The 15076-nt window shown below is 38.0% G+C and overlaps 2 protein-coding genes across 2 annotated transcripts; both read left to right on the forward strand.

Annotated features, from left to right (window-relative positions):
- The first annotated feature begins 4989 nt into the window (after positions 1-4989).
- LOC133861635 (uncharacterized) lies at positions 4990-10554 on the forward strand. The gene is given in 10 exon segments (XM_062297426.1): positions 4990-5133; positions 5752-6960; positions 6962-7967; positions 7970-8790; positions 8792-8989; positions 9082-9155; positions 9157-9322; positions 9464-9627; positions 9910-10029; positions 10031-10554. Coding segments are annotated over 10 exon segments (4083 nt in total). The 5' UTR covers positions 4990-5058; the 3' UTR covers positions 10281-10554.
- A 637-nt stretch (positions 10555-11191) lies between these two features.
- On the forward strand, positions 11192-14790 carry LOC133861636 (uncharacterized). Its single transcript, XM_062297427.1, has 3 exons — positions 11192-12510; positions 12631-12681; positions 14479-14790. Exons 1-3 carry the CDS (start codon positions 11324-11326, stop codon positions 14489-14491), a joined length of 1251 nt encoding a protein of 416 aa, XP_062153411.1. The 5' UTR covers positions 11192-11323; the 3' UTR covers positions 14492-14790.
- The last annotated feature ends 286 nt before the right edge of the window (positions 14791-15076 follow it).

Here is a 15076-nt window from a genome sequence, read left to right on the forward strand (position 1 = left end):
ATTCATTATTCTCTTGTAAGAGCTTTCTCTTCCAAAAGTTCAATCTACTTACTTAATCATCGAAGTGATCCCTCGCTAGCACACTCGGCAAGGATTCGTGTGCTTGACTTCAATTCCTTATTGCAGGTATCCTCGGTCTTGGTTTCGGGTGCGATCAACTTTATCAACAGTTGGGACCGTTTGTGGGAATCAAGATTGTTGATTCCAAAGATAGAAGATCGTATATATGCTGAACACTAGATTCACGAGTGCCCAGTGGGACGATGTAACACCCCAGATTTTAAGACAATGTGTATTAAATAGAATTTAAGATATGTGGCGATCAATTCACACTTTTAATTGTTCGATTGACATTATTCTGATAATTGCCCATTTATGCGCCACTTGTTTTAATTAATTAATAGACAAACCTAAATATCTGGTAAAATTAGTTGGGATAATAATATTCTTAATATTATCATATGTGAATATTTTGTAGAATGATATTATTGATATATAATATTATGGTGAAATATTTATTGTACATGATATTATTTTGACCTAATATTATTTTGTATAATAATACTATCAGTATAATAATGTTATTCAAAAATTAACATTATTTATGAAACGAACTGAACTCAAAACGGGTTTAAAATTATACTCTAATGGGTTATTAAATGGTAAAGACCCGATATAAAAATACGCGGAAAATATTTTATATGCAGATTAAGTGAATCTGCGGATTAATTGAATCTGGGTGAAGGATTCTTTTGCGTAATCTCTGTGCGTCATCTCCTGTGAATCACCCTTGCTGCCCACGGTTTCTCTTCTATAAATCCGAACTCCCTTCTTCATCAGAAACTCGCACCTCTCAATTAACTGAAGCTCTTCTTTCTTCTCTATTTGTTCTTTCTTTTTCCTCTCTGTTTATTTTGGGCTGGGTCCGAGTAAAACAGAGAGTGAGATCACTCTCCTTGTTTAATTTCTTCTTCTTTCCTCTTTGTTTTCTCCATCTTCTTTTCTTCTTCTATCCGAAACCCACAGAGAGATCAGAGAAGAGAGGGAGAGATCGTGAGAGAGGGAGAATTATTGAGAGAAATTGAGAGAGAGAGAGAGAGAGAGATTCAGAGACTGATCGAGAGGGAGAGAGCCCAGAGAAGACCCGATTGAAGGCCAAGCTTCCGGTGGAGCCAGAGGACCCGACGGACCCAGAAGGATCCGAAACCCAGGAGAACCGGAGCAGAAAACTCGACCCTCCGACGAGACCCAGTCACTAAAGTTGGTGAAGCATTTGAGAGCATTTTGGAGGAGGCAAGTGATCTTTTATTTTTAATTATTTGATTTTACTTTTTTAGTTTTCTTCCTAGATAACATTGTCAAAGTCAAATGTAGTTGCTGCAAATGCACTCAAATAGGATCTTGTGCTTCTAGTAATTGAGCTTCAAGTGGTATTTTGTCTAATGACGCACATTAGACTTTGCCAAATTAACCTTCAATCCCGAAGCAGCTTCAAACAGAAAGAAAAGACTCCGCAAATAATGCAACTAAGAAGAATGAGCACTACAAAAAATCAGAGTATCATCGGCAAACAGAAGATGCGAAAAAGTAGTATTACTCACTTTGAAACCTTCCAGCAAACCCCCACTGACTGCAGTAGAAATCATACGGCTCAACGCCTCCATCAACATAACTATGAAATCAAGTAGTTTTGTCTCCCATGAATGCCATAATCTTTGTCTTAACTTCCAAAGAAAATACTATGTTATAAATTTTCAGAGCACAGATCTTAAAATAAACAAGGACAATTGCACCATCCATAAATTTCTATATGAAGTTGATGTTGCTGTTAATGGATTTCAATGAGATAGTCCTGGAAGCCTCTTGCATAACGAAGAATGTATAAATAGACAATACCTTTATTATAAAAATAAAAAATAAAAAATTGAATGCTTTGCTTTGAGTATTATGATGAAGTTAATTTTTTTCCTGTCCAGGTCCTTCATGCAAAAATTTACAGACCTTTTATATAATAACTTTGATGTAACACCTCTATGCATTTGTTGTATATCGAAACGTAAGCAGTATAATCAACTTAGACATATTTTTCTGTTCAGTTATGCAATGTCTAAAAATGGGTCATTTTAGAATCTTTAACATGTTTGAGTGCTCTTATCCTTAGCCTTGCGTCTGGCCAGCTGCGCGAAAACTTGTCCTAAACGCATATCCACTATTCTATATTGAAATTGTGTAATGTGTTTTGTAATTGCATTGGGATGAATACATGGGGCATCTTAAATGAATTGGGACCACTAATAATTAGATTGTGTGAACTTTTAATTCAATTTTATCGAACTTATTATTTTTACTTGTTGGGTTCGTCTTAGAATATTTTACATCTTGTGCTTATCCTTGGGTTTATGGCTGGCCAGCTGCACAAATACTTGTCCTAGACACATACCCACTGAATCTATATTGCAACCATGTAATGTGTTTTTTAATTGCATTTGGATGAATATGTTGGATTGCATCTTAAATTAATCGGAACAACTCATAATGGACTTTTTGAACTTATAATTCTGTTTGATAGAACTTAAATTTTGTTTTTCTTGCTGGATTTCAAAATTATTTATTTCTCTTAGTCCAAATGGAGTGGTTTCTAATTTATAGTGACAAATCCAGTGACAGCCTAATCTTGTATGACAAATTATCGTCTAAGATGTAGTGGTTCTAGGGTACTCATCAATAATTTGGACTATTTACACATCTAATAACTTCCTCCCCCAATTTTTTTTTTCTTCATTTTCTTGAAGATGTAAGAGCATTATAAAAGCTACAACATAGTGCCACGTCTAACTAATATTAGTCAAATACCCACATATCTTTTTCTAGAACATTGTTGCTCCAATTGCTGTATGAAGACAGATATGTAGCTTTTAATTAGAAAAATCTATGTTTTATTGATTAACGGTGGTGGGATTGGGGATGAGGCCAAATTTCATTTAGTGAAATGGAATAGGATTTGTACTCCATTGCATTCAGGTGGGTTGGGAGTTTACAATTTCATCCAGTTTTGAGCACTTCTGGGCAAATGGTTGTGGAGATATGGTAGGGAAAGAGAGGCTTTATGGCGATTGGTGATTGACGCAAAATTTGAGAGCCTTAAGGGTGGTTGGTGTTCGAAAGAGGTGTCGGGTTCCTTTGGAGTGGGTGTGTGGAAACATATTAGGAGGGGGTGGGAGAAGTTTTGTAATTTTGTTCGTTTTGAGGTGGGGGATGAGTCATATATTAGTTTCTGGCATGATTGGTGGTGTAGGGATAGATCTTTGAATCAGTGCTTTCCAGTTCTGTTTAGTATTGTAAGGAACAAAGATGCGACGGTAGTGGATAACTTGGTCGTTTATAATGGAGTTATTCAATGGAATGTTCTTTTTACGAGGTAAATCCAGGATTGGGAGATGGAGATGATTCTTTCTTTCTTCGAGCGTCTTTACTCCACTTTGGTTTGACATGGAGAGGGCGATAGGTTAGTTTGGAACCCCTCTAAAAGGGTTTTATTTGAGGTGAGAACCTATTATGAAGTGTTTATTAGGAAAAATGGCCCATCATTTCCGTGGAAGAGTATTTGGCGTGTTAAGACTCCGACAAGGGTGGCTTTCCTTGTATAGTCAGTAGCTTTGGGTAAAATTTTGATGCATGATAACTTGCGTAAGAGAAATGTCGTAGTGATTGAGTGGTGTTGTATGTGTAAGAAGAATGGGGAGTCTATGGATCATCTATTGCTTCACTGTGAAGTCGCCTGTGATCTTTGGAGTTGCATTTTTATTTTATTTGGGATAGAGTGGGTTATGCCACGAACGGTGTTGGAGTTGTTGACTAGTTGGGGTGCGTCGGTTGGGTATGGTCGTGCTAAAGAAGCTTGGCGGTTAGCTCCATTGTGTTTATTGTGGTGTATTTGGCAGAAGCGGAATGCGCGGCTCTTTAAAGATGTAGAGACATCAATGGTGGAACTACAGAAGCGTTTGCTTAATATGTTATATCTTTGGATATCGTCTCATCATTGCTTGAATGGTTTTTCTTACGAAGAATTTTTAAATTTATTCTCTTCTCGTCCCTTTTTGGGGCTCTCTTTGTATACTTCCCGTGTATAAGGGTTGCGCCCCTCTGCACTTTTTAATGAATTCTTACTTATCAAAAAAAAAAAAAAATGCCTATACAGCTATACTCTATAGTAGGATAACCTTTGTTTACGAGTCACCCTATAGAATAAAGTTTAGCTGCATCGTATTTCAAGACAAAATATTTCCTGTTACATGGAAGAGAAAATTCCACTAAAAGACAATGAAACATTTTGTACTATTAGAACAGTTAATTGTGTGCCAAGGTACCGATAGGAAGTGCCTGTAAAAAGAGAAAAAATGAGCAAAAAAAACTTATAGGAGCAAGCCGATGGGGGATAGCTCCAATTTTGAAGTCAGTATAAATCAAAAGGAATAAGAGTAAGGAAAACAAGATAAGGTCGAAAGAAAGGGGACGAAGTTCTCCTTTTACTTATGTTTTTTGCTTTTTATAACAAATGTTGCCATGACCGTTTACCATGTGTTGCACCTTCACTAGGAATAGGAATTTTTCTACTGCGAATATTCCTCACACCCCACGACCCCCTTCACTAAGAATCATGAGGACGGTTATTGTCGTCGCTTAGGAACTGGGAAGGGATTTATTGTAGAGTTATTTAGATGTTCTAGATTAGTAGGTTGATGGACCAGGCACTGGGTCGACAAGCCCAACATGTACCATTTCATTTAACTGCAATTTAAAGACTTTACATCTATGTGTCTTCCCATAATGAATTTAAAAAAATGTGAAACTCATTAGCAATTTTGCAAATGAAATACGGAACTGCCTTGTGATGTCACAATAAATGCAGTTCAATATTTTGTTTTAGAGTTTTTTTTTTTGTGCTCTAGAAAATGATATATTTAAGTGAGCACACTTACATTCCTGCTGTATTTCTTTTGCTTAATCTAACTCTTAAATAAATTTTTCTTTTGCTATTATTTGCATCTTGGTTTTAATATGGAAGACGACACACTACTGAGTTCAGAAGTTCCGGTTAAGAAGGCTGCTGAGGATGCTGAAAGTAATGCCGAGGTAATTACTGCAATCTTATATTTGTTTAATGACTGTAAAAGTTTAGTTGCCAAGGATGCTCCTGTACTTTGTGACAGCCCTTGCCTTTTAAATATAATTTCTGTATTTGCTTTATAATATCTGTTGCTCTTGTTATATATAAAATATAAATCTTCTTTTGATCTTACCTCCAAGCTACACCAGATACTTATGTGACTCCCATTATTATTGTGAACTTGTCACTGTGTTGTACAGAGAAAAGAAAATTGTCACTATACATATATCAAACAACGGGAGAGGGGTCTATGGGAAACTGATAAATTTGTAGTCAATCTCATTTTTATGGATCAGTTGAAAGCAATATATTGGAGACTTTAATATGCCAGGTTAGGACTTTAACTCGTGCCAGCATGTATTTAATAATGTGACCTTATTCTTTGTTACATATGGTGCAAAAGCCGCTCACTCATGTAGATGTAGGCACAGAGCCGTACCACATAAAATTCCCTGTGTTATTTTCTCTCTTTTCTCTTTAGTTTTCACCAACGTACATAGTTTCAACAATCACAACATGGCAACGATGAATGCATAGTTTATATTGTTTAGTAGTCGATATTGACTCCAATGATCTTGTAACAGGTAACAAATGGAGGCTTACCTCAATTAGGAAAAGAGGGAAAGAAAGAAGAGGAAGAAACTGATGGAGAATTCATAAAAGTTGAGAAGGAATCTATAGATGTGAAGGATGCGTCACATACTGTTGTAATAGCATCTGCAGAGGATAACAAGCCATCTGCCATTGAGAGAAGTTCAAGCAATCAGAGCAGAGAATTAGTAGAAGCCCAAGAGAAGATGAGAGAACTTGAGTTTGAATTGGAAAGACTAGATGGAACATTAAAGCATTCTGAATCTGAGGACTCTCAGCAGAAGGATGACATCTCGCTGACAAAGGAGAAGTTGGCAGAAAGAGGAAAGAAGTATGAAGAGCTTGAACTCAGTCACAAGAAACTGCAAGAGCATATTATGGAAGCCGACGAGAAATACAGTGTGCAGCTAAACACCCTTCAAGATGCACTGCAAGCTCAAGAAGCCAAAACCATGGAGTTGACTGAGGTGAAGGAGGCATTTGATGGTCTCAGCCTTGAGCTAGAAAGCTCCGGAAAGAGGATAAAGGAGTTGGAGGATGAGCTGCAATGTTCTGCAGGTGAGTTGGAAAAGTTTGAGGATTTGCATAAACAAAGTGGATCACATGCTGAATTGGAGACGAAGAAGGCCTTGGAATTTGAGAGATTGCTTGAAGTGGCAAAACTGAGAGCAAAAGAAGTGGAACATCAAATGGCTTCCCTACAAGAACTCAAGGGCCTGTGTGACAAGATTGCTGAAAATCAGAAGGTTGAAGAAGCACTTAAAACTACTGCAACAGAGCTTTCTGCCATTCAAGAGGAATTGGTGCTTTCAAAGTCCCAAGTGCTGGACGCAGAGCAGAGACTTTCTTCAAAAGAAGCTCTTATAAATGAACTGAACCAGGAACTGGACTTGAGAAAGGCTGCAGAATCTAAGGTGAAGGAGGATATCTCGTCACTTGCAAACCTTTTAGCCTCAACTAAAGAAGATCTTCAAGTAAAGGCTTCTGAATTGGAAGAAATCAAGTGGAAACTGCAGGAGGAAGTGAACGCGAGGGAATTGGTTGAGACTGCGTTAAAAACCCAGGAAGCACAAGTTTTAGTTGAACATCACGAATTAGCTAATGTGATCAAAGAAAAAGAAGCTCTTGAAGCAGCTTTGGCAGATATTACTAGAAATACAAAGCAAATGGCGAAGTTGCACATCAATCTGGAGGAAAAATTGAAGGCTTTCAGATGCGAATTTCTGTAAAACAGATTCTCTTTTGCCTCAAGCTTTGTCAAATAATGCAGAACTTGAATAGAAGTTGAGGTCTCTGGAAGATCTTCATAGTGAATCCAGAGCTGCCGCAGCAACTGCAGCTCAAAAGAATCTTGAGCTCAAGGATATAATCCAGGCCTCGAATGCAGCAGCAGATGAGGCAAAATCACAACTGAGAGAGTTTGAGACAAGATTTATAGCAGTAGAACAAAAGATTGTGGAGCTTGAGCAACAGTTAAAATTTGCAGAACTAAAATGCAGTCATGCTGAAAGAGAATTGACAGTACTTTCTGAGAAGATATCTGAATTAAATGCTACATCAAGAGTGGTTGAGGAAGAAAAAGTTCAGCTTAGTGGCCAAATGCAGGAATACCAGGAAAAGATAAACCAGCTGGAATCAGCTCAAATCCAGTCCTCAATCTTGAATTCGGAGCTTGAGAAGGAGTTGAAGATCACTGTGGGAAAATGTGCTGAACATGAGGATCAAGCCAATATGAAACATCAGCGCAGCCTTGAACTAGAAGATTTGATCCAGGTATCTCATTCCAAAATGGAGGATGCTGGTAAAAAGGTGTGCGAGTTAGAATTGTTCCTCGAAACAGAGAAGTATAGAATTCATGAACTTGAAGACCAGATAAGCACATTAGAAAAGAAATGCGGGGATGCAGAAACAGATTCCAAGAAATACTCTGATAAGGTATCAGAACTTGCATCAGAACTTGAGGCATTCCAAGCTAGAGCATCGATCCTTGAAGTTGTATTGCAGATGGCCAATGAAAAGAAAATAGAGTTGACCGAGTCCTTGAATATAGCAACAGATGAGAAAGGAAGGCTAGAAGATGCATCAATCAGTTCTGGCAAGATGCTTGCTGAAGCAGAAAATCTATTAGAGGTTTCAAGAAGTGAATTGAATCTGATGCAAGAGAAGTTGGCAAGCATTGAAAATGATCTTAAGGCTGCTGGAATGAGAGAGTTGAGAAGCTTAAATCTGCGGAGGAGCAACTAGAGCAACATGGAAAAGTGATAGAGCAAACTACTGCAAGAAACTCAGAGCTTGAACTTTTACATGAATCCCTAGCAAGGGATTCTGAGAGTAGACTCCAGGAAGCTATATCAAACTTCAACAACAGGGATTCTGAGGCGAAATATTTGTTTGAGAAATTGAAGATTCATGAAGACCAAGTAAAGATTTATGAAGAGCAGGTAGGTGCAGCAGTAGGAAAATCTGCATCTTCGAAGGAAGAATTGGATGAGACTTTATTGAAATTGGCTTCTTTAGAAAGCATAAATGAAGAACTCAGAGGACAGATTTTGATAGCTGGAAATAAAGCTTCTCAATCTTTCTCAGAGAATGAGCTGTTAGTTGAGACCAATATTCAGCTAAAAAGCAAGATTGATGAACTTCAGGAATTGATAATCTCTGCTCTTTCAGAGAAGGAAGACACTTCTCAACAACTTGTTTCTCACAAGAACACTGTTGCAGAGTTAACTGACCAGCACTCAAGAGCCTCTGAACTACAGTCTGCAGCTCAGGATTGCATTGCGCAAGCAGAAAGACAGTTACAAGAAGCCATTGACAGATTCACTCACAGAGATTCAGATGCCAAAGACCTGATTGAGAAGCCAAGTACTCTAGAAAGCCAGATAAAGTTGAATGAAGAACAGGCTCAAGATGCATGTACAACGGCTGAAGCTCGAGAAATTGACCTGGAACAGACTCTCTCAAAATTAAGGCATCTGGAAAGCATTGTTGAGGAACTACAAACCAAGTCAAGTGACTTTGAAAAAGAGAGGTTGGGGGCTGGCTGAGGCAAATATGAAGCTTACTCAGGAAGTGGCCACGTACGAGTTCGAAGGGAGCAATTTACAGGCAAAACTGTCTGCAGCCCTTGCTGAGATGGACAAAACAGTTGAAGAGCTTAACTCTTCAAAGAATGCCATAGAAGATTTAGCGCACCAGCTTGCTTCTGAAGGGCAGAAACTACAATCTCAGGTTTGGAGAATTTTTTTTTAATATACCTTGGTGAACAATGATATGGACATTTCTTTGCCCCACGATGTTCTAAATATGTTTTAAAAATACAGATATCTTCTGTTATGGAAGAGAACAACGTACTTGCTGAAACATATCAAAATGGCTTGAAGGAACTTCAGACTGTTATTGCAGCTTGAAGAACAATTGAAGGAACAGAATGCAAAACAAGATGCTCTAAGATCCGAGATTGAAAAACTCAAGGCTGAGCTTACTGAGAAGGCTGTGTTGCAAACTTGTCTCACGGAACTTGAGGAACAATTGGTGAAAAGCAAAGATCGACTGAAACAAGAGGTATTCCAATAGATTCGCAATTGTTGCTAGAACCAGGATTTCGAGAATAAGCTCGGCAAATTCAATTCAAGTGTTTTACTTTTTCAGTTGAAAATTTAATGGAACTTGCCGTATCATTTCTGGCTGATATGATGATTGTAGGTTCAAAGCATTCATCAGGTGGCTGCCGCTGAAAAAGAGACAGAATTGCTTTCAAAATTGGACGATCATGCTCATAAAGTCCATGATAGAGATTTCTTATTACATGAAAAGGTGCTAGAACTTCAGAAAGAGTTACAACTTGCTCAGAACACCACTGCCGAACAGGTTACACACTATTCATTATTTAAACAAATTACCACAATGCCAAATAATTTCAAATCAAGGCTTCATTTCTATCTTTGACATAATTCATAATTCAATAATTAGCCATTTCTCGGAAAAAAATTGCAGTTTTCCTGTTTGCGGATCTGTTATTATTTTTGTGGCCTGAATCCTGATTCTCTATTTGTAGATCTTTAATCACTTATTCTATATGGAATTTCAATCTAAGGATGTTAAAAACACTTGTTCTTGAACTGTTCTTTGTCCAAATTTCCAGCCAACCGGAAAGAAAAGGATTCTCAAAAGGAGTTGGAAAGCGAAGCAGCACAGAAGCATTCTCTTGAAGAGCTTGAAGCAAAGAACGAAAAAATCATGCTTCTAGAGAAGCGAGTGAAAGAGCTTGAGAGATAGGGGCAGTCCAGCTGAACACAAGGAAGGATTAGAGGTCAAATCCAGGGACATTGGATCAACCATTTCCACTCCATCAAAAAGGAAGAGCAAAAGAAAGTCAGAAGCAACTTCTGTTAAAACCTCATCTTCTTTGGAGACACATGCTCAATCTGCCGAGGTTTATCCTCTGATGACCGTTAAGTTCATCCTCGAAGTAGCTCTGGTCTCTGTGATCATTGGCGTAATTCTTGGGAAGCGATATTAGTTTAGTATTGTGGGTTTCGGTTTTGATCTTCTTTTTGTGAAGTTTTTGCTCTTGCTTTTCCTTTTCCTTTCAATATAAATTATGCACAGCAGGTTTGAAAGCTTTGTTTATATGCTTTCAAGCTTAGGGCTTGAGGTTGGTCTGGGAATTTGTTTTCATTTGTATCCCCCCTTGCCCATAAGCAAAACAAAATTACAGTTGATGTATTATTCAATTAAGTTTGTATTTAATTTGTTAATTCGATAGGAAGGAGACACTCCCAATTTCATGGCTTTATGATTATTTGAAGTACTTTTTACATGCTAATGGTCTTTAGATTAGAGATGATGAATGAGGTTTCACGTTCAATCATAGCTCTATGAGTTTTTTTTAGATATATAAGCTTACGCATATTTTAGAGGTTTCAGTTGCTGATAAAAGCTTGTTAGTGAAGGAACTGGTGTTCGGGTTTTGAGAAGGGGTGAGAGATGCACACGTGTCATTATCTCCTTTTCTGTAATTAAACAGTGATTGTTCTCCTTTTACGTCAGGTTTAAGGATTAGCAATCTGCAAAAAATGGGAATACTTTATTCAACTTAAAGACTCCTATTAATTTACTGTTTCTTGACTTATGTAATATATATATATATATATATATATCAGATGATCCAACGGCTAAAAAATTGACATTCGCATCCAACAGCTAAAAAATCAACTTCTTTCGCACGTTACTTCACTAAATCCAGTTGTGTATATATATATCAGATGATCCAACGGCTAAAAAATCAACTTCTTGCGCACGTTACTTCACTAATTCCAGATAGATGATCCAACGGCTAGAAAATTGACATTCGCATCCAACGGCTAAAAAATCAACTTCTTTCGCACGTTACTTCACTAATTCCAGTTGTGATAGGCTAAACGCGCGTTTGATCCATAGCTTAAACAAAACCTAAAGCACGAAACCTAAAGCCACAAGCGTTCTCTGTCTCCGGAGCTCTGTTGATTAAAAGTCTCCCTAATCTCCGTTATCCGCATAAAATCCGTCCTTGTTTCGTTCTCTATGGATCAATTCGTCTCCAAGAAAAGGAAAGCCATCTACTCCTCCAAACATGGTAGTCCCCCAAAATATACTACGAAAAAGTACAGTCATCGCAAAGTGGCGACGCTTCGGCCTCCACGACGAATTGGGTCATCATCTGATTCACCTGCTTGCCTTTTTTCTCATGACATATTTTTCTGTGTGGATGAGCTGAACGATCGGGTCGAAGATGACGGAATTTGCTGGTCGCGTGCAAGGTGGTTTAGCCTTAAAATTGATGGCTCCCGAAAACCACTAATTCCCTTCTGGAAAGGAAAAGTTCCATCTGGCGGTGGCTTAGCAGTCCTGGGCTCCCACATCTATTCTTTCGGCGGGATGAGCTATGCTCAATCGCGACGGCCAATTCGTGACGGCTACAAGTTGCGGGTTACTCCGCATGTCTCTAAGGAATTGGTCAGTATTCCACCCATGCTTTCTCGGAGGTGTTATTTGGACGTTTCTGTTTTACGCACTAAGATTTATGTGCGTAATGATGATTTTCATCATCGACATTTTCGTCATCAATGGGGTGAGGTTTTTGACCCCGCCAAAGGAAAATGGGAAGCTCTTCCTAACCCTCCCAATTTTCCTTCTGCATATCCGGAGTGTATATGTATCTCTGCTGCTCTTGAGAGTCCAGAAAGGATTCTTGTTGCTTACCATACAAAGGATGATAAACGTTCTGCTATCTTCTATTCCTATGATGTGCAACACAGAACTTGGGGAATGCTTGCACCAGCTAAGCGCAAGCTCCACCGATTGTGTGATACGAGATGGCGAGAAAGAGCCATAAGTGTTGGCAACACACTATTCTGGATTGAACGGCATGAGGATGAAGTTTTTAAAGACGACATTTTATTTATAGCCTATGATTTGGACTTAGATTTATGGTTAGAAGGCACTTTAAAAGAACACGGTGTGTTTTTTTTCCAAGATTACGGAATCTTGGGCACTGAGGCCAGACATCCTGGCTTCCTCCATCTGGAGAAGCACAAGTTCTGTCTCTTACAGTGCGCATACAATGATTATCTGCGCTGTGTTATAGTTGAGATTTCTCCTATGCCCCAGACAAAGTCATTAGGCATATCAGTTGTGTGGGACCAAAAATATGCAATGGAACCAAAAAAAAGCCCTGGATCACCCACTGTCTTAGTGTATTGCGATATAATGTAAGTTTCTTCTTCTCTTCTTTTTTATTTTGCCCTCACGAGAAATGGATATGTGTCAGATTTTCGTGGGTTTATGTCTTGTCTAAGTGCTAATTAATGGGGTGCGTGCTAAACTTGCAGGCCTAAGAAGACAGATTTGGAGAAGAAATCAAGCAAGAAAGAAGTGCGGAGGTATTATTTCATCTTTAATTTTTTCTATTTTTATTTGATCTTATAAGTTTTTTTTTTTTTTGTTGAATAATTCATCTTAAGTATTAAGTCGGGCACTTTATGAACTCTAAATTAAGGTCAAAACTGAATTGAACTTCATTTGGAATTGTAGTAGGTTAGACAAAGCCAGATACTGGGAACCAAACTAGAAACACGTTTCTATTATTTCTAATCCAATATATAAATGAATAATGTTAGAGACCAATTTTTTGTAAAAAAAAATTATCAAGAGTGATCTATCCCAAATTTAATGGTTTAGGATTTTCGGTCGCTCCATTAAACATAAAAACTACCTCATACAGTCCTCACGTATGAGATTGAAGTGGGGTCAATCCACCAGGGCCCTTAGTAACCCCTCCAACAACATAAAGCTTATTGTTTAAGATGCCTGTCTTGCAATAAGCTCTGCCAATTGACATATCAGCTACGTCACTCCAACAAATTTTTATTTTTATTTTTTTGACAACCACAAAGCCACATTCTATCGAATGTATCCTTCTTCCCAAGCCAACCTCTTATCACATCGGCAATTTTGACGCTCGAGCCCACCATATGCCCACATCCGAAGGGGGTTCATACCCTTTCTACATTCATCTTCAAAAGCAAAATTCGGCATTGGTGGCAGCCTCTGCCATCTTCTGGACAGAGGATCGAAAGCATACCATAGAAGCTTATGATTTCAACCTTTGTTAATATATACAGCCATTCCTCTGTACTTCCAAGTTCTTTTCTCACATTGTAAAGTTCAACACTCAAATGGCAGCGTTCCAGGCCCGAGACACCAACTTGAGATTTAAATAGTTGATCCTAGGAATTTTAGCCAGAATCTGCATAGATATCTCATCAGGAAGACTGGAGATCAATCTTGGGTTCTCCTCACAAAAGCTTGATGACAACCTTTGCCTCTTGCAAAGTTCACTTCGTAAAACCATAGAGGGCTCACTCCTAGAGTTGTTTAGGCTCGGTCTAGCCCCCATTGAATCTAAAGCCTTCGGATTTTAATAAGAAATCAAACTTGGTACAAAGTCCACTTGATTTTTCATGCCTTTGTGGTGGATTTCCAACAAAAGAGCGCAAGATTCAATCTTGCTTCAACTTGGAATTTTTTAATACAAGTCCCCTTAGGCGTGTTTGTTCAAGCCTAAAACAAGTCACTCTTGAATGGTACTTCTATATCCTTTAGCACTCTTGATCTCACTTGCAATAATCAAGTTATAGGCAGAAACCCTTGTCAGTAAAGCATGTAGCTAGTCTTGCATAAGGTGGGCTTGTTTGTCTAAGTGTGGCTGCCTTAGCAATAAACTCCTAAACATATCATTCTTGCTCTACATTCTTCAATATGGTGGTAAAAATTTAAAGGTGTTGCACTTAAAAAGACATAGCTTGGATGCCGAACGAGCTTGATTTGTAAATTTTATAAAAATATTGGTGGTCATGATATTTTAGTTCTATGCAAGAACCTTAGAACCTATAGGAAATGTGTGCGGACATAAAATTTAGACACGGACAGGAAACTTTATTAATTTTTACTTTGAAAAAAAAAAAAGACACTAGGAAGCTGCTCCCATTTATCAAAAGTCAACCTATGGCCCTCTAAATGATGCTCTCGAGCATTAGTTACTTTTAATAAGACCCATGGTGCTGCCATCATTTTTTGCCCTTAACCATGCTCATTCATGCATATTTGATGTGCATATAAGAATGACATGGCTGTTAGTCATGGTTGTGTAATGCTTATGGGTGTGTTAAAACTTGCAGGGGTGATGTGTAGATCTGTGGGAGAAGTCAGCTGCAAGATGTGGGTGAAAAGCAAGAAGTGTTTTTTTGTTGGTGCAAAGTGGGTTATATGCTAATGCTACTTTTTTTTTGTTATGCTCTCACTTTATTGAGAGGCCAAATGTTGCCAGTGGAATTTCTCATATCTTCTTTTTTTTGTGAAGTTGGGAAAAGTTCTTTGAACTTGTGAATATTTTGGAGATATCTTACAAAAGATGTATATTTATTCTCTGCTTCATTAACATATTGTAAAAACATTTGAGGTTTAAAAATTAATACTCATGTTCAGTTTTATTCGACTTTGTATTTGATTTGCACTTTGCCTACTAATGATTTGAAAAGCGTAAATTCTGTTGCCATTTTGTTAACGGATTTATGGTTATCAAGAATCAATTTCTATTTCACTGACATTTTCTTCCTTCAGCTATGATATATATATATTTTTTTATTAAGAGGAACCCCTTGCTGAATGCTAATGGAATGGTCTTGCTGATTCATTAGCATATATCTTCTATGTTGTATCTTTTCCCTAAATATTGGCAGATTCATTCTGCCCAAATGTCTTCCCGATGTCTTACCT

Source organism: Alnus glutinosa, chromosome 2, assembly GCF_958979055.1.
Source record: "Alnus glutinosa chromosome 2, dhAlnGlut1.1, whole genome shotgun sequence".
Lineage (NCBI taxonomy): Eukaryota > Viridiplantae > Streptophyta > Magnoliopsida > Fagales > Betulaceae > Alnus > Alnus glutinosa.